The sequence below is a fragment of the Sturnira hondurensis genome, unplaced genomic scaffold (genome assembly GCF_014824575.4).
Source record: "Sturnira hondurensis isolate 20B ecotype Veracruz unplaced genomic scaffold, ASM1482457v3 Scaffold0004136, whole genome shotgun sequence".
NCBI classification, from domain to species: domain Eukaryota; kingdom Metazoa; phylum Chordata; class Mammalia; order Chiroptera; family Phyllostomidae; genus Sturnira; species Sturnira hondurensis.
Genome location: NW_028076767.1, coordinates 9,763,592 through 9,783,473, shown reverse-complemented (window position 1 = coordinate 9,783,473; position 19,882 = coordinate 9,763,592). Strand labels below are relative to the sequence as shown.

The window sequence follows — 19,882 nt, the reverse complement described above, 5'->3', positions numbered from 1 at the left end:
AATATTTACCATCGACTTGCTGTATGAGCCAAAAACAGGAAAAAAAAAAAGGAAAACAAAACACAATCCTCTGAGGCTTTTCATACCCCCCCCCGCCCCCCCCAGCCCCATTCCATGTCCTAAGAAAACTCCAGCAGAAAATAACAGGAGGGCCCTTGGCCCGTGTTGATATTGGCAGAGAAAGCACATCCAGTTATTCAGTCTCCACAAAAGAACATTTTTCGAATCTTTCAAAGCCAGCCACACTGAGGCTATAATGAGTTTACCTCATTTTGATCTGTGCAGCCAGAACCACTCAAGGAGGGCAGGTCTGAACCTGTCTTTGGGAAACCACGCTGGCATAAATATAAAGAAAATTTAAAAGCCCCCCAGACATCTGGTCTGACTTAACAGATCTCTTGGTGCTTTCTGGATTCTTCCAGTGTTAACCAGAGGGTCACATTCTTGCCCTCTCTTTTTTTCTATAGACAGACAAGTCAAGTATCCAAATCCAGTGAGCCAAAGTATCACAATTACATCCACGTTTTCATAGACCGAGTTACAGGTTAATGTATTTCTCTGTGTGTGTGTACTTATTTATTAATTTAGCCTTGTTTTCCCAGAATTGATTTTTGGTAGCTTGTAAGGACTCAAAATATAAGACAAAGAAACAATTATAATGAGGAATTTAAATTGAGGAAGAGAGAAAAGGAGAAAGCCATGGGTATCATTTTATTTAGCTAACACAGTCCTCGAAACAAAATGTATTCAAATCTAATAAATCCTTCTTACTTGCATTATAATTTAGAAAATGTTTTGTCAATACTCTCTTTTTCAGACATCAGTGGTGCATAATTCTTCAGTTTCAGTTTCCTTACTCCTATTCCTGCCTCTTCATCAAGTAATTAAAAGCATCCTTTCATTAGGAAGTTCCTAAGGGATCTTGGAACACACCACTTCATAATGTCAAGCTTTCTTTGGAAATGTAAGGATTCCTGACCTAACTGACCTGTCAATTTCAAATGTCACCTGTCTGTTTTACCACAGGCTTCCCCCTAAGACCATCAGGGGTGCCTGCAGCTCAGGCTGGCAGGATGCGCTGTCCCACAGAGCAGGGCTGTCCAGGAGCTGCAAAGTGCAGGAGGCAAAGAGGGGCTTACTCTGGGCTCTCCAGAGCCTCCTAATGCAGGGCCCGATGAGGGCTTGGGCAGCCCCCATGCCCTTTCACTTGTAGAATCTCTTTTATTATTTTCCCCCTTGAAGAGTCCATATTTTGAAAGCTTGTCATTCCCCTACAAAATGCCCCAATGAATAAAAATTAATTTTTCAATTGGCATTACATTTCATTTACTCCTTCACTGAATGAACAAATACTGAGCTAATGGTACATGCCAGGCATTGAACTGTCCCCCGGTAGGTGAGGATGAATAATAGTCTGGTTTCCGCCTACAAGGAGTTTACACTCAGGTGGGAAAATATACAGACAAGCCCTGGCTGAACTGCTCAATTGGCTGGAGCATCATCTCGTAACCAAAAAGGTTGTACCTAGGTTGCGGGTCCGAACCCTGACCTATGGGAAGCAACCAGTTGATGTTTCTCTCACTCTCTTCAAAGCCACAAAACATATCCTTGGGTGAGGAGATATACACACACACAAAAGTGCATATATATACTCATGTATATGTATATATAGAGACAGAAGTATATGTACACATATATATATGTGTGTATATATATATATATATATATATATATATATATATATATATATGGACAAATGTGTGTACATATGGGGTGGACCCAAAAAACCCTGGAATTACCTTGTAGTACAGGCTTCCCCTGCTAGGTGCGAGTTCCGGGAACCCACCTGTGTCACAACAGCGGGCACCGTTGTGAGAGGCCCTGTTTAGCTTCGGTGAATTTTTTTTGAAGACTCTGACCATATTTGCTTGTTTCATGATGAGTGACTTACGAGCACACTGCACTGAGTGTTTAGCAGGTTTTGACCAAAAATGGCATGATCCTGCTGTTTCACCCTCCCCATTCACCTGCTCACACCCCGAGAGGCCTTTTTTTGTTTCCCTGGATGAAAAAAAGCCCTCAAGGGGAAACATTTTGCCAATGTGGAAGAGGTGAAACAAAAACTGGCAGAAGCACTAGAAGGCATCAAAATTGATGAGTTCAGAAACTGTTTTGAGCAGTGGGAAAAAACATTCCGACAGGTGTATTACATCAAATGGAGAGTACTTGGAAGGTGCCTGAAGTTTAAACATGTAAGAATAAACAAACAATTGTTTATAAATAAATTCCAGTTTAGGGGGTATCTCACCTCATACACACACACACACACAGGCAAACGGGATCCCCTAAATGTCATGCAGTCACAGAGGCACTGAACCCCGGCCTACCTTAGGCTCGGCTCACCAAACCAGGAGCCCTAACCTAGCTCAAGGCCACATTTCTCCAGAAGACTACTAGTTACCTTTGTTTAATTAACCCAAAAGATTCCTATGGGCCCTGCACACAAACAATTATAATACCGTGAGTTACAGTCTGCTCTGCAGAGTCTGGAAAGGCTTTATAGAGGACACTATGCCAAGCTTTGATGGATTTGTAGGTGTGTAGGCTTTTTCTGGATCAACAAGGAGAAGAATGTTCCCAGCACACTAACCGGAAGTGTGAGGAAGCATTACATCATCAGGAAACCAGAGAAGTGCAAGAGCTTGAGCGCCAGGCGCCAAGGCTGGACCTGAAGCCAGATGAGGAGACAGGGCCACATCAGGAAGTGAAGTGCGTTCATGCAAGGACCGTTTCCATGTATCCCACGAATGAAAGGGAGCCAGTGGCTGGGTGTGGAGTGACTCGGCAGAGCAGCCATTTATCAAGACAGGAAATGGGTAGGGGGCAGATGATGAATTCAGAGACTGTGTTCGGCATGAGAAATCTAAAGTCACCAATTGCACAGTGATAAAATTCAATCAAAGTAATGTAGTGATTATCTGGTTAGCCTACAGTGATTTATTAACACAAATAAAGGTATCATTTGTTATGACTTTTCAAATATTCATCATATCCCTCCTATCCTCATTAATACTTTCTTCAACCATGAAATTTAGATCAGGAATTTCTGCTGAGATTAGTTCACAAATATCTGCGTAACCCATGATGGCAGAGCACAACCCCTGACCCTCCTCGGTGTTCAGTAAATGCGAATCCACGAAAAGGAACTCTAGGGCAGTTACTGCCCCGCTAATTTGTCATATACGCTTAGGTGGCAATGATGTTGGCTACCTCTGTTCATATAAATCTACTGTTTCCCTCTCTGTGGTCCACATGGGCAGTGGTCAACACATAGTAAATGTGTGCTGAGTATCTAAAGGCTTGTTGGAGCCCTTAATAATTCTAGTTAGAATTAATGTCTTACTTTAAGGTCTCCTTGGCCACATTGGTTAAAGGGCACCAGGGTCCACAAATAAAGTGTGGGATGTGCCTACAGTGGGAATTCCTGCATCCAGGAATAACTAGGAGGAGAAACTATTCATTATAAGCAGGAAACGTCTTCACCTGTGGTTGGTCCTGGGAAAAGATGAAGAGTACATACTTTTCAAATGTACGAAATTCAAGCCAATAGAAGAAAAGCTGGTCAGGAACCGTTCCAGGATGAGAACTCTTAGAAGTCCAAGCAAAACAGAAATACCTTTTCTTGCACACCTAAACACTATGCAATACCATGACAGCTCTGAAGGCGAGGTATTAGGAACAAAAATAATGGTTAAATTTATTGAATGATGGGTCAAGCATCATTTTAAGCACTTTGCATGTGTTATCTCATTTACCCTTCAAAATAAATTTGTAATATAATTACTGTTATCTACCCCAATTGTTCAGATGAGGATGGAGAGACACAAGAGCAGGGGGTGGGGTGTTTTTGAGATTTCAGAAGATCGCGCTGGTTGCTGAGTGCAGAATGAACGGGATGCACGACCAGAAGCAGAAGTTCAGCCAGCAGGCTGAGAGGTGCTGAGGTGGTGGACTAGGGTGGTGGGAAAAGACGAACCCAAACTAGGTTTTGTTTTTGAGGCCAAGGAAAGGGTTCTAACCGTTCCTTAAGAGCAGTAATGATTTTCAGTCACAGATACACACTTTACAATGTGACCAGTGAAACAGCTCCCAAGCACCATGAGTCATTTTGACTTGGATGGTCCTATTCTCTGTTGCTCACGGCAATTCAAATTTTCTTCATTCCATCAGAGAATCACAAATTAGTTCAGGAGTTCTACTTTTTACATGAATGACTCCAGAGGCCCCTTTTAGACACAAAATGTTTTTCTGATCATTTTACCCACTTCCCAAAGTAAAGATGAATCCAAATGTACATTTGGATTAATGTACATTTGGATTACAGCACATTTAAGGATTTTTAATAAGGTACTATCACTAGACATCGCAGATACATTTTTGCTAGCACATGCTGATTCAATGATAGAATAAAGTAAAAACCTAAAATATTCTTGCCAGATAGTAAGAACTGAATGAGAGGGAAGAGGGGGAAAGAGTTAAGAAGACCTTATATCAGAGATTAAACTGTGGAGCAGACTGTACATGAGGATCTTCTGCCAACCCCCCCTCTGAGACTACAGGGCACCTCAGCTGACCAGCAGGTGGTGGGGGCTGGGGTAACCAAGGGGATTGCCTTGGGCAACTACAGAAAAGATGGGGCACCAAGGGGCCTCCCAGAGCCTGTCTCTTGTGCTGAAACATTTTTAACTAAAGAAAGCGACACTATTACAGGACTCCTCGGTTATTTTTCTATTTCCTAGCTGATGGTTCACTTTGACAGTAGACAATGCTCTTTGCACTGTGGAGGAAAAAAGCTGAATTATTGATGACATTGTAGAGCAATACTTAACGACATGGAAAGATGTGCATGATTAGTGATATTTGGTCCACAAGAAGAGGTTGCAGATAGTATGATTATATATTATTTATTGCTCATATATTTTTTTGTTTTTAAAAGTGGGTGTGTATACAGAAATGAGTGAAAACATACACTCCAAGATGTTTAAAAATGATCTCCATAGTGGATTTTTGACATATCTATATATTTTAACACATTGGCATTTTTTGGTGAGCAGTTTACTTTTGATAAGAATAAAAAGAAGAGTTTTTAAAATGGAAAAAAAAAGCTGTCCTTTTCTCTTAAAAATAACTTTATCTTTTTAAGTTCTATTCCACTAGAAAAACCATCTCCCTGAGATACTCATTTCATAATTAACTCTTGTTTCTCTTACTTCTTAATTTGGGTCAGCATTTCATTCACGATACTCTCCAGACAGAATCATGTTTTAAAAACCCAGGCTTCCCCCCTTGGCAGAACCAGCATGATATTTAAAAGAACATCATGGCCGAAGCTCTCCAACTCTTCTGTGACCTTCCTTGGCAAGAACCTCAAAAATGAGCATATCAACCCCATAGCACGCTGGGAGAGAGGGTTTGCCCTGCTTTCTCCAGGCTGGCATGGCAGCAGCCTGTTTCTCAGAGTGTTTAAGAGCAATCGCCATGAAGTGAATTTCCTGTCTCATAAGTCTGTGAGAACACCTGGGGACAGGATATCTACACAAATGCGAGGTACACTGCTAACTATGGACCACGAAGCAGAGGAAGTGTAGCAATGTGTTCAGGCCATAAGCCTCAAAGGAGACACCAGTCTGCCCCTATCATTATTTATCATCTGGGTTCCTAGTTACTTTATTACCACAAGAGAGAAAAAAGGACCATTGATTCAACTTGCACTGGCTTCCGAGGCAACCCATATACGACTTGACACTTCTTGGCCCACACGAGAGTAGTGCTGTATTCACTGCTACCGCAAAGTGAGACTAGGACGTCTGAGAAAAGACGAGACTCGCACTTGCTTGCTCGAAAGGTTGAAAGGCCCTCAAGCCTCCAGGTTTAGAAAGGCTGCGGTGCCCTCAGCTTGCCAGCACTGCTTGCCCTCATCCTTGACAGCTACATCCAGCATGCCAGGCTGCAGCCCCCCCCCTCCCCCCACCAACCGGATTCCCCCACTGCATGCCTGACCTGAGATGATGTCGGACTTTTTAGAGGACTGATTTTTTACGGAAGAAGGACATCCATCCATTTCGTCTCCAGTGTGTACAATGTTACATTTTAAATAAACACCATCTCACTAATAACTAAAAGAAATAATATAGGCTTGACCAGCTTGACACAAGTCACTCTTCAGTTCTGCAGCTTAAACCTACCAGAAACTGGCAGGTTTCTGATGGACATTCTGATTTTAAGTGCTGATGGAAGGAGAAATGGACTCGGCCATTGAAGACAATCTCTTTACCTCAGAGCCAATCTTACAGATCTTTTTCATACCTAAGTAACACCCCACATGTCCCAAAGGGTGATGAAAATGTTATCAGGGAAGAAATCATTTCTGAACCATTGTGTTTCACCAAATGTACTTCTTCTGTGGAGCACATGTGAACAGTTACAGCAGTATGGTGGCTCCCAGAAGATGTAGAATAAAAGGTTAAAAAGATAACAAAAACCTACTGTGCCTGAGGACTGTCATGCATAGCATCTCACTCCTCACAAACACTCTTTGAGTGTAGCATTGTTATTCCTCCTCTTCGGAGAGGGATCTAGGCTCTTGCTTAGGCTCCCAGAGTTAGTGCATCATAGGGCTTGGATCAGCCGTCATGCCTGTTAAACTAGGTTACATAAGTAGACCAATGAGAAGTAGAATAGCCAAGTCGCTCTTTCCGCCTATCAGACCTGAAAAATGAGAGCTTGTTATAGACACATGAACACAGACTGCTTTCCTGATGTGCCTGATCTCATCTTTAGTTATGCTATTTTATAATCCAGGGAAAACGAAGAATCTAGAGGTAGCCTTAGGTCATAATAAAGAAGGGAGGAAACAACAACGCCTGTTGCCCAACCGTGTGTGCAACAACACTGAAGAACACCCCTGCTTCTGGTGAGTCAGCACATGAACTTCCCGGAGCTCCTGGGGAAGTCAAGCAGTAAATCCAGCCTGACCCCCGAGATCCTTCAACAATCTGATGGTGTTGTTTCTTGCTCAACCAAACCTATTAGACCATCCCTCACCCCCAGCCTTTCATGGGCGAGGAAACTGGGGTCCCAAAATCAAGTGATCTTCTAGGTCGCGGAGTTAGCTGGTGGCAGAGGCGGGACTAGAATCCAGGTCTTCTAACTCCCAACCCTGTGCCTTTTCCAGTACGCTACTGCCTGACCCATATTATAAACGATGGCCACAGAAATCATAATGGCAGCCATTAGCCACTAACTAGACGCTTATCCGGGGCCAGGATCGGCAGTTAAGTATTTTAGATAAGTGGTTTCATTTAATCCTCAGTATTAGCAACCTACAGGGTAGATGAGGAAACTGAGGCTCAGAGAGAGTAAGCAACTTCTCCAAAACACTGCTGTGGGTGAGAACAGAACTTGGATGAAACTCAGTCTCTCTGAAGCTGAACTCTCATGTTTGTACCAGACGGCCTCTCCCAGCTCACCAGGTTTGGTGAAAATTGCAGTGATTAAATGTGAACAGCTGATCTGGTTCTCGTTCCAGTTTGTTCCATCTGCTTTACACAAGTAAATCTTTCCAAAAACAGACTTTAAGAAAAGGGCACAATTGATTTGCCCCTTTCCTGCCTCCTCGATGCTAATGCTTGAGTTTCTCCAGAAGGCGAAAGGCCCTGCTCAGACCATGGAAATCTGCTTTTGAGACACACATACGAGTTGAAGTGGAAAAAGAACATGATTCAGGCACAAATAAAATGGAAGAGTTCTTTACATAATGAAATTACAGTCTGCCAAATTTGCAACACCAGGTACGCCAGGTAGCACTTCGGTGTTTGAGTGCACTGCCTCCGTTCACAGCTGAGATGCACCAGGGTGAGCGCGGAGGCCCCGGCCGCCCTGCATCTGGGCTTCCCACACTGCTCTTCCCATGGGTGGATGCTGACAGCATCACTCTTAAGAACTGGTGTTTCGCAGTTGGTAAGAAGAAAGTCTTGTTAACAGGTTTCTTAAAGCCATTTGTCCTTAAGGAAACTCAGAACCACACAAACTGGGGAGATCATTTAACCTTTCCAAATTGCAGTTTTATTAGTAGTAAAGAAAGAAGCAATTTTAGATCCTTTTACTTCAAAAGTTCATTATTACTGCTGATTGGAGAAAGGAGTTCTACAACCAACTCTCTCCATTCTGCTTCTGTTCACTTGCTCCCTCCTTTTCTTGTTCCAGCCCCAGTTATCTTCATTCAACCCCAAGCACTCTTTTATTCATAAATGCTGCCTTATCTTTAAGTGGTAAGGCAAGAGTCCCACATATATATTAGTAGCAACAGGAAAGCAATGATTTCTGCTCTGTGAACGCGTGTCATCTTCTGAGCGAGAATGCAACGCAGAGAGCATTCCCACGGCGCAGCTGGCAGAAGTGGGAGAGGCACACAGCCCATTCGCACGGTTTCGTATTCTTTAGAAACCCCAGTGGTCATTGTTAGTGAAAGGATTCTAAATAGTTATACATATAAAATTAAAATTAGAGTTTCTGGAAACATCTACATGAGAGCCACATCGTAAGGAAGCACGGTATGATGGCCAACGTTGCTCTGCTAAAGCTAACAAACGCTTCGGCTGGGTTGCATTTTGTATGTTAATATATGTGTGCGTGTATGTGAACTGTGACCAGGAGGAGCTTTCTTCTTCATATAGAAAGGTGCATCAGCAAGTGAAATAAACTTACTCTAAAAGCTTTTCTCACTCTCCCAAACTTTTAACATAAAGCAGTAACTAATATGCGGAAGTTACAGGTCTTCCCTAGAACAGGGCAATGACAGCAAGGAAATGCCGTTTTCCATTTTACCTGGGAAGTGCGGTGATCTTCCCCCACTTTTCCACACAGAATCTCCTCGGGCCGTTACTTCCTCGCAGAGAAGCGAATCCTTCATAGGGAATGCTCGATGTGCCTGTAACAAACTGCCGACCAGAGAGAACAGAGAAGGAGGTGAAGCCAAGAGGCTGGCTGCTACGGCAGGCATGGCGTCAGTCACATGCAGAGCTCCAGGAAGAGCAGCATGCGGCTCGCCACTGGGGACGCTCGGAGGACAGATCTTTATAGTCATGGAATAACCGTAACGTGAGAATTCTGACAAAGAACCAGGGAAGGACAGCACGTTATAAAGGGGAAGGGGATGTAGAGGGTTTGAGAAGAGGAAGCATCCTGACCAGTTCAGAACCTTAAACCAGGTATACTCCCCATTAAAGATTAAGTAATTGATCTAGTATCAATTAATCTCAATCTAGTTAGCCTCAGTCCCTGACCAACCTATGGTGAATTAAAAAAATGAAAAGGCAAGGAAAGAAAAAAAATTCTGGGCCTGAAAATTTGAGGGCCAGATCCTTGATCCGAAGGAGCTGAGACCCAGACCACATGTAAGGCTCTGTCTGAGCATCCAGAAGTCTTCTTCATGTCTGATATTTTTTAGCTGCAACCAAGCAGCAATTTCTCAGTGTAACTATAAACACCGCAAGAAAATGAGTTAGTTTTTCCAGTGTTCTTGAACTTCATTGTTACCTCCAATTTCTTGAAAGTTAGATGGAGAAAAAGAAAGGACTCTTTATCAAGGAACTGGGTCACTTCTTAAGGGATGAATGAAGATCGTCTGTTTCTAAGGAAGCGGGCCTGCAGTGTACCCTGGGACCTCTTTCTGAAAGGGCCAAACTGCCCTGAAGGAGATGTTGTTTCTGGGATTCTTGGACGGGAATTGGTACTTCCTCACAACTCTGATGAAGTTCGTGCACTTGGTTGGGGATGATCTGCATAGTTATGGAGCCGAAGAACCGTGCAATCTGAAGAATCTGGAAACAGTGTACCTCACATGTGCACATAAACATGAAGTGTATTTATTGGGTATATTTAACGATGATTACAATATGCAATTCCAACAATAATTATATTAATGCAGTAAAAAGATGAACTAATGGCATCTTACCTGTAACAATCGTAGTCGTTGTTCATTATTGAATCTTTCCACCGCAGCCCAGAACCACCGAATTACAATATGATTGTCATGATATCCTATCGAACCAATCACAAAAGCCCATATTACTTTGAGTTTTCTATCTGAAGCCACTATGACACACGGACCAAAGACCCCCCCAGGTATATATCACCATCTTGGATTCTTTAAAGGCTGTTTATAATTTAAGACTAAGGAGTAACACTATAATTATGATCCTATGAGTGTAGAAAGTTGAATAAAAACAACACTCAGTGAAACCAAGAGGCCTCTGTTTTTTTCAGCAGTCACTAAATGAAGCTAGCGGAGAGAAGAACAGCAGATGAGTTAGTTTAACCATATCACTTCTAAAAAATATAACTGCTGTTATTGAAATTGCTAACTCTTTTGGTCATTCATTTAAGAAATAATTTTTGTTTATCACTATACCAAATACCACACTAAGCTTGGGGTATAGTGGCAAAGAAAACAGACCCTCACAGGGCTTCTGGTAAAAGACAGACACATTAGTCAAATAATTATGCAAATTAATACATAACTGCAAACTGTTTTAAACTATTAATAGTGTTCATATTTTTAAATCAATATTTTTATTAATAAAAAAGAAGTCATTTTACTACTTTAATTTCTTTGACTAATGAATCCCAAATGATCATCAACTTAAACATTACTTTTATCCCATGCTTAAGTAGAACTTAATAAAATATTAAAAGTATCACCCCACGGATGGATTAAGGAGGTAGTTGTAGATTACAAACTTTTCAATGAAGAAAAATCAAGTTCACAGATAAGGCTGACATAGATTAAGGTACAATTAGTGGTTCAAACCAATTAACCGACATATTCAAAGCTACTCTAATTCTGAGTTAGAAGAAGTAAGCCCCAAATAGAAGGTGGGTAGAACTACTGTAATTTGAATTTTTCCTCACATGTTTCAGTGGTGGTAAGACTTGGCGTGAATCCTTCCTTACTATTTACCATTAAATTAGTTAGGTTTAGTGACCTTCAGAGAAGGAAGGGACCCAGGTGAAGGACGAGTAAAACTGGATTGCACCTGGTGGTGCATGGGGCCCTCGACCTCACTGTGGCAAAGAGCAGCTATCTGTTTGGTGTTGATCAAACAGCTTTCTCATCTATACAATAGTACATTGGCTCTTTGTGGCTTTAAAATTTTCTGACCTTTGAATCAACCTTTTTTCTGCCTGTCTTGATCCTTTGTGGCAAACCTTTTGGAGAAGGAGGAGCAGAAGGGTTTCGTTGTAGCCTCTGTAAACAGCTGCCTCGTGGACATGCGGCAAGTGCCTGAGAGCCGCCTCCTCTCTCAGTGCCAACGAGCTGTGCTAGCACGCGTGACAGCTGGGTGTCCTGTCCTTTTCCTGCTTCGCCCCCCCTCGCTTTCCTCCCAAGGGCTTCATTTAATAAGATTTATAATAATCATAGAAATAGGTGCTTGATTAGTCATAGACTGTGAATAAAAGATTACGCCATGTAAATAAAAAAGTGGTTGATTTGATGAATGGCATTGCTCTTAGACTCCCTGAGGCTGGGGGAAATGAGCTAATACTACTTAGGGTAAGACGTAAGTTATGTAGCACGTGGGAGAAATTGTGTTCTAGTTAGTGAAAGTAATTTGGTTAACCAAGTTATAATAACCAAGGCCATATATGGATTATATACATTGGGCCAACTGGAAAGGACTTATTATGCCCATTGAACTTCAGAAATAGCAGCAATGGAAGCTGCAATTTAATACTGCCTCTCAGAGAAAACACATGAGCAAAGGCACCGACAGCTACAGTGATGAGTTGGGAGAGCCAAGCACCACAGGCGAAAACAAAAGCAATATAGCAAATGTTGCTATTTTTCACTCTGAACTTTTAAAATTGTTTTCTTTACATCTCTGTTTCAATTTACAGATAAATGGGCAACTGACGAGCACTCAGTTTATTCTGCTAAATAAATGATTAACTCAGTGACTTAATGTTTGTATTTTTCACTCTCCAAGTTTAGAACTGTTGCTAACCTTTTACATTCTGCGTTAAAAAGCCAAAACCAAAACCAAAACCAAAACCTAAACAAAAACAACTGTTGTTTGTCACAACTTTCCAAGGACTTTATAACACGGCAACAAATTTCAGAACATGTATTCTTTCTTTGCTTAAGATTATTAGATAAAACTTTAACTCTGGGTTACCATCAGGTCCCTTTCAAAGTATATTGATTCAGCAATCAAATGTAAATGGCTTGGGTCCCAATTACGAATTGAGAATTTGTACTGATCTGTACAAAGGCCGCTTCTAAAGCTTCCCAACTGGTGAAGTGTCATATGGTGCAGTTTTAAACAGCAGTTTCCTCTTTAGTTTGAACTTAATGCTTGAATGCAGAAGGGCTTGCTCAATAAACTTCAATTTTGAGAACCATGTCTTACTCCACTCACGTGTTTCAACTGTGAATTACATCTGCTAAGTAGCACACTTAAATGAAGAAAAACTGTTTGCTTATTAGGACTTGCAGGGGTGTGCCTCTCAAGCTATAGAATGAGGGAGAGTACAGGTGGAGTTTGAGCTCCCTGGAGCCTTACTACCAACGCCATAAAACAATTAATTAGTGTTCTGACGGTCACATTTCTTCACCAATAATTAAACCCTATGACATCCTCAGATGGTGCGTAAACAGTCCTTCCTCCCCTCAACAGATGCGGTAACCAGGAAAAGAAGGGAAGGCACCCTGCCCAAGTCTCAAAGGAGGCTGCACCAGACCTGTGGTTAGCGGGCAATGTTCTCGCCCGTCCTGGGTTCAGACCCGCAGGCTGCACCAGCTGCCCCCCTTTGACTTCACACTGGAAATATAGCCATCCACATAGCAAAGTTCACCTCCTCTGTACTCCGTGTTGTTTCTCCAATCACTGAGGTCTATTTCCGCTGTGCCCGCGATGACCAGTTCTAGTTCTCTCGCATCGAAAACAGACACCAGCCTGGCATCCACCACCTTTGGAGTGAAGAGAATACAGGGCATGGCTCAAGAACCTGCACAAATCTCAGCTATAATCAAGCCTCATCAGAGCAGGAGAGCACGAGGGCTTTGCGGGGAACTATGGCTACACTCTGTGTGGGCACTTCAAAAACCCCAAAGCTCTCTCCCACTATAAGATACTCTTAGCACAAGGTTGATGAGATTTCCCTCAACAGCATTTGTATTTTATAATGGAGCACTGACTAATCCAGTTTGTTTTTCTCTTTTGAAAAAAGATGTAGTGCTTCTACAGAAGAAGCCACATGGACTACTTGTAACAACCATTCCGACACCCAGCGACCATCATTTCACATGTCAAACATGAGATGCGATATCCGTATCTAAGCAGGAGTAAGACACATGACCTACATGTGATCAGTAGTCATTTAATTGTCTCTTATAACAGGGCATCAAGACTTTTGTGAATGTTCTTGAAAGATACAGGAAAAAGTTATTGGGGTTTCTAAATGGAAAGAGTACCAGTAAGTAGAGCAAAAGCAAGCTGGGAACACAGCACATGTGTCAGCTACAGTGAGATGGGCCGCGGCATCGCCGATAGCAGAACCGCAGAACCGCAGCCCTGCTGACGGCCTTTACCTCGTAGAAGCCGCGCACTAAGCTCTCCGTTTGCTGCACGACACCCCTCTCGATCCTCCACTTCACCATCCTCTCGATGTACTCCTTCTTGTTCTTCTCTGTGACTGGGATATTGGCACCCCCTGGTTTTAATTCTCGTTCAGTAATCTGGGATGAAACACAGAAGGACTGACCACAACGCAACACCCTCGAGGCTGTAAGAATGCTGCTGATATGGGGAGGCTGGGAGGAGCCCAGGCTCACACCAACGCTCAGTAAAAACTGGGCCTCGGGCTGATGTCTCCGGGCCTCGGCGGTTAAAACAGCACATGGTCCAAGTGCGGAAGGTTAAGTTGTCAAAATCCTGACTAAACAACAGGAAAAATGTTTTCAATGACAATAAACTGGCTCTAGACACTGGGTCACTACCAGTTTAATATCTGACAAAAACATATATTCATGAATTCCTTTAGGGTTCAGAATCCACCACATATAAAAAGCCCCTATTTAGGTAAAGATTTACTTTAAGGAAACAGAATTACATTCAACTGAATGTTAAGTTGAGAACTTCTTTTCCAAAATGCAGAACTCAGAAAAGTAGCTAAATATGAATGTCTAAATAAGAATATTACTCACAAACTAGTATACAATTTCTGAAAGAAATCTTTTATGCAAGCCTTCCATCAGCTTTGTGAAAAAATCAATGTGTTTTCAAACCTTCACCAAAATATTGTTTACTTTCCCTGAACTTCAAAACAATCAATTTCAGTTCAGAAATATGAATGAGAGTTAAATATAAATGCCAATTAAGTAATTTAACACTCAATTTGGGGTAGAACAGGATTTTTAAAACTGTATTTTAGACAAGGCACATTCTAATGTCTTATATGGATATTTCAGTTGGAAACAAAAAGATTGCTTACAACACACAGTCATCGCAATCTGTAAATGAGAACATCTTAACCTGCAGCTGGCATTAGAATAATCTTGGCAACCAAGATTATTTTAACTGTGCATAAACCTGGTTTAAACTGCCCAACAAGCCACAAATAAATAAGCATCTGATCTTGGCCACCAAATTAATTCCTCACCAACCAATAGCCTTCAATTACCACACTTAGTCACCAGTTATTCACATACACAGACCTGCCCAAAAACTTCTTCATTCACAGTGAATGTGAGGTCCAGGATGTCATGGATGTCATTGTCTTTCATCCACTGCAAGCTCTGGTGGAATTCTTCATCAAGGTACTCCAGGTCACTCAGGTCACACAGGCTAAGATGCCAAACAGTCAGAAATAAATATGTGGGCATGGCCAGGAGCAAAAACCCCGAGTCATGAGGAAAGAAACAAAGAGTAAAAGACAAGAAGCAGGTCAACTAAATGGGACTTGATTTCGAAAATGTTCTTAGTCAAATTCAGTAAGCAAATCAGTGAAATAATTCAGAATTTGAGAGAAAATTTTAAAATCCTGGATATTTATAAAATATCTTAGGAATCAGTCTGTCTTCTCACTCAGAGACACAGAACGGGGGGGCAAAGGGAGACAGCCATTGGCAAAGTCACTCACAGTTAATGCCAGAGCAGGACCTGGAACTTGGTGAGGCGACTGTGTCCAGGATTCCTTCGGTTATGGTACACTATCTTAGAGTACTGTTCTCCTAATTAGAAATTCTTTCCATGTTTCTATGTACTTTAACTGCCGCCCCCAAAGGACAGATATGATCCATGATCATGTATAGCCCCTTTTCCTTCATGGTTCTTACTTTTCCCCTGATTCTGCAAACAGTTATAACGGTTTTCTACAGTTCTCTCCTCTTTCTTCTTGCCGAGTGAGGATCTACAAGAGGTGGAGTAACTATCACGTAAATGGAAGGTAGGTAACATTTGATTTGCTGAGGTTGTTTTGAAATTTCCTCCCATCGGCCCAGTTCAAAGGTCATTTTTGGGTTCCGTCTAAACACTTAGTAGGCATCAAGTATGTGCCAGATATCTTAACAGCTGCTTCATAAACACTAATTGCCCTGAAGGAGATTAATGGGGAGACTGGCACACAAATTGATACGTCAATATAAGGTGATTAGTAATAGCCTAGGGTGGGTAACACTTATAATTTGTGCAATTTTTAGTAGGTATGTTACACTCCAACTCGAAAAAAGAAAAGGTAAATACAGCTCTCACAACAAACATGAAGGACATTTACTTTGACCTTGATATTCAGGAAGATTTTGGGTATAGATGATGCCTATATTAAATTTTGCAGGATGTTTAAAAACTAGAGAAGTAAAGGGGAATAGATGAAAAGGAGGATAAGGGCAAAGACAAAGGAGAAGAGCAGAACAACATGAACAGACCACAAAGCTATGAAGTATGCAGAATACTCCAAGCCTATTAGCAGGACCAGAGAGCTAACCACAAGAGAATGTCCAGAGAATGAGGCTGGAAGCTGGGAGCAGGCCATTCTAAGGAGCTTGGTGACTCAGAAATACTGGGAGGTTTTAAGATAGGGAGTAACACAATCAGATGTGAGCTGTGACTTTAAATAGTTTCTCTGGAAGTCGAAGTGTATACTAATGAGTACTTAGAATGAGGGAAGGTACGCTTGTTATTAAAGGGTGGAGACCAATTAATAGACCACCATAGTAATCTGGAAAAAATAAGGTTTCAATTAGGACACAGTTATAAAAGATGGAGAGGAGAAGATGAATTTAAAAATTATTTAGGAGGCAAACATGGATATTAGTAAATGGGCTTGTTGGGGGATATAAGGAAAGATATCGAAAATAGGGACGGCAAGTAAACTCATGTTGCAAACCAGCTGTGATTAACTGTCAGTCTTGAGGGCTATAGGTTGGAAAAATTCCTGAGGCCACAGCAAGTTCAGCAGGAAACAGTTCCATAAACGATTTGTAAACTCTGACGTGGGGATGGAGTGGGAGGTGGGGACGAGCAGAGCATGTATCACATATTTGCCCTTCCTGTTTGAAGGTGACTCCCGATTTCTGACCAGTGACTTGAGAACCCTGGGACCAGGAACTGTAACACGGCACCTGGGAAAAGGTACATTTTTAGATTGGGGGAATTGATGAGTCTTGTTTTCACCATGTTGATTTTGAGGAGCCTGTGAGATACTTGGTGGAATGCTGACTGCTTGAGCCTACAACTCAAGGGAGATGAAAACCAGGAGCACAGATCTGAGAGGGAACAGGTGAAGAGATTTCCCCGTGAGAACACACAGAGTGAGAAAAGAAGAGGGCCAATAGGGGAAGCTTCAGGGTGAGGTTTATGGGAAGATCAGAGAGGCCCACAAAGAAGACAAAAAAAAAAAAAAGCAAAGGAGAGTGGGGACAGGGCAGCACCATGGATGTAAGACTCAGATACATGGGTGGACGCTGGGGTGGTCAACAGGATGAAAAGCAGCAGGTGGTCCACTAGGATCTAAAAAATATTCTAAAATATGGAAGAGGAAAAGCTTCCACAAGTTACTGGTGGAGAGGAGCCAGGCACAGTATGTATGCCTGGGGTATGTCAACAGTTGGTACAGACCACTCCTATAGGGAGCTTAATGAGAAGATGAGAGATAAAACAATGCAATGGGAAGATAGACAATGAGCCAGGGGAACCACAGAAGAAGATGCCCAATTGCCCAGGGCTTCATCTGCCCAGGTATCAAAAAGGAAGATGGCCGAAGTCTTCCTACTGACCTTCTCAAAAGCCCACTAGAAAGACCTTATCTTCTTTTGAATTCTAGGCTTCTGTTTTGCAGAAAGCAGGTATGTGGTCTCACTTAGGGAATGAGCTACACAGAACCAAGCACTCATTCTGTGCTTTCTCATTGCAAGTTTTAGCCACCACCCCCAGAGACGGTTGCCTTCTCCTGTTTAGCCTTGCCAATTACCACTGATTACAGGTCAGAAACTGCTTTATATTTTACAGGAATTGCAATCTTCCATTGTGATAACAATGAAGAAAAGTTGTGTGAATGCTAATTGTTCACCTGCCATCATAAATTACTGTCTTGCATACAGGGAGGTCTCAAGAAAAGATGGGATTGCCCACCTCTAACAAATGAATGAAGTAAGACAGGAACAAAACAAAGGAGAATGAAAATGTGAACCAAGAGTAAGCAGTTGAAAGTTTGCATAAAGCAAAATATAAAGCACATCTCATAACAGATAGGGGGCTATGAGTCACCCACACTAACCCACAACTATTCTATTAATAATCAGCATTAATACCACAGGAATTCCAGTGCTCTATTTCAAGTACAACTGTTTTTAAGAAACATATGTTGCAACAAATGAGAGTAAATTATTTGAATTACAGCAAAACTAAGACATTGGGACCAAGACAGAAACAAAAGGTCAGGAGCAGGAAAAACACAGTAATTACATCTGAAACTGCATTGGTTTCAGACATCTAAACCACTCTTAAGTTTAATAACCACAGATTTAGGTAGTAGGCAGATAAATGACCCTGACCCTTTCTAGTAAAGGACATGTTGCGTTCTTACATGCTAATTCACAGGCAATAAAAATGCTCTTACATTCGGAGAAGAGCCTTATAAAAGGGCCGAGTGAAGAAGGCATCCAACAAATACTGGTGTATTAGTGCCAGCCCCAGGATCCTACCACTGAACCGGAACCTGCGGAGGAAAAGCACGAGATCACTTACACATCAGGGAGCAGTTTCTAAGTAGCTTGATTTGCTTTCTAGAATGCCCTCCAGCTCTAACCAGCTCTACGTGTCCAAGATTAATCGCCTACTAGGTCCTCGAGAGTTAGTGTGCACTACAGGCTATGTCCTACGTGTTGAAGAAACGTGCTTCGCTCCAATGATTTGGGGACATACTGCTCCACCTTCACTCGTGTCAGTGATGTCTACCATGTAGCACCCCACACGGCCATCAGGAATTCCCTGTGAGCACGTCAGTGAAATTTCCCTAAACCACTTCTAAGAGAATTTGACAAAATGAGACCAATGGTGGTGGAGGGAATGTTGTCTTCTAATTCGTTTGCAAAAATTATCAGCAGGATTTCTCTAACACAAACACAGTAGCAATTCCCTTTTGAGAAAAAAAAATCCCAGTCTTAGAGTGAAAATGTTCCTGCCCCTATTCTCTCTCAAATCCCAGTTCTGATGATAACTGTCACCACACAAGAATTATGCATGTGGACATTTGGGGGAGTTTCCTCATGGGACATTCTGTTCTCTGAAATTTCAAAGCTCAAGTCTATTCTGAATCACTTTGGAAACTTTATTAGATATATCTGTTATGACTGAATTCTCTCACTTGAGATGGACACTTATTTTCTCTTTCAAAAGTATTCAAGTGTCTAGCTCTCTGAAAATCTCATGACTTCCAAGAGCGTGAATCCACCCTGAGGCTCCCAGGGTCCATCTGTAATTTCAACATCAGGCAGCCACTTTAGGATTAATGTCCCTCAGCCTTGCTGTCCTATTTTTCCACTTATGTTAGCATAACGGCAATGGCTATAATTGGGAAGACTCCAAACTGCAGCTAAACGGAAGTTAGTTTGAAAAATAAGTCTTAAAAGTTAATGCCCTCCACCCACCGATATTACCCTCATGACTCAAAGAATTTTTTCATGAGTCTTACCCTTGGGTTTTCTTTTGGTCACTATCAGTGCAAATGAGCAGGAACAAGCAAACAGGGGTTATACAAGTATTTAGTCTACACATGCAGGAATTTCTTTAAAATGTAAGGATATTTGGGAAGAGTGCAATTTGGGATTTTCAGAATAAATAATCCCCAGACGGGAAGCAGTACCAGTTTCCCTCGATGATGTTCTGTGAGAAACTAGGAAAAGGGGCAACCACGGGTCACAAACTTCAAAAGGCTACTAGGCTAAGTGGCCTCACACTTCTTCCCTTCTGTCCTCAGTCACTCCAGGTCCCGCAGCCTCTGTTCCGCCCCCAGTGTCAGCCACTCCCCGACGGGCTGCTCTAGAAGCAGCCTGACCCCGGGTCCAGGACTTTCACCCCCTCACCCTGGCCCCGCCTCAGAGCCCAGGGATGCCCAAAGGTGCAGAGAGGGATTTCAGGGACCCGCTTTCCTTTGATGAAAACTTTTGAATTCTACCCAGCTCACTAGCTCAGAGGCTCCCTGTATATATAATTTGACAACAAAAATGAGAGTCAAATGAGATGTTTAATTAAAAATATAATTTTCTGCCCTGGCTGACATGACTCAGTGGATTGAGTGCGGGACTGCAAACCAAACAACCGCG

General features: G+C 42.1%; 1 protein-coding gene across 3 annotated transcripts in view; it reads right to left on the bottom strand.

Annotated features, from left to right (window-relative positions):
• Window positions 1–19,882, bottom strand: part of HECW2 (HECT, C2 and WW domain containing E3 ubiquitin protein ligase 2) — a 363,235-nt gene that overhangs the window by 12,754 nt on the left and 330,599 nt on the right. For 2 of the 3 annotated variants that reach the window (XM_037043719.1, XM_037043721.1), the window contains 6 exons: window positions 18,178–18,276; window positions 14,777–14,906; window positions 13,652–13,798; window positions 12,916–13,030; window positions 10,016–10,101; window positions 8,887–8,999 (listed from right to left, as the gene is read on the bottom strand). In XM_037043719.1, the coding sequence (XP_036899614.1) occupies window positions 8,887–8,999; window positions 10,016–10,101; window positions 12,916–13,030; window positions 13,652–13,798; window positions 14,777–14,906; window positions 18,178–18,276 (690 nt within the window). Of the gene's footprint in view, window positions 1–7,934; window positions 8,003–8,886; window positions 9,000–10,015; window positions 10,102–12,915; window positions 13,031–13,651; window positions 13,799–14,776; window positions 14,907–18,177; window positions 18,277–19,882 lie in introns of those variants that run through there. The other variant, XM_037043720.1, reaches the window with a different exon arrangement.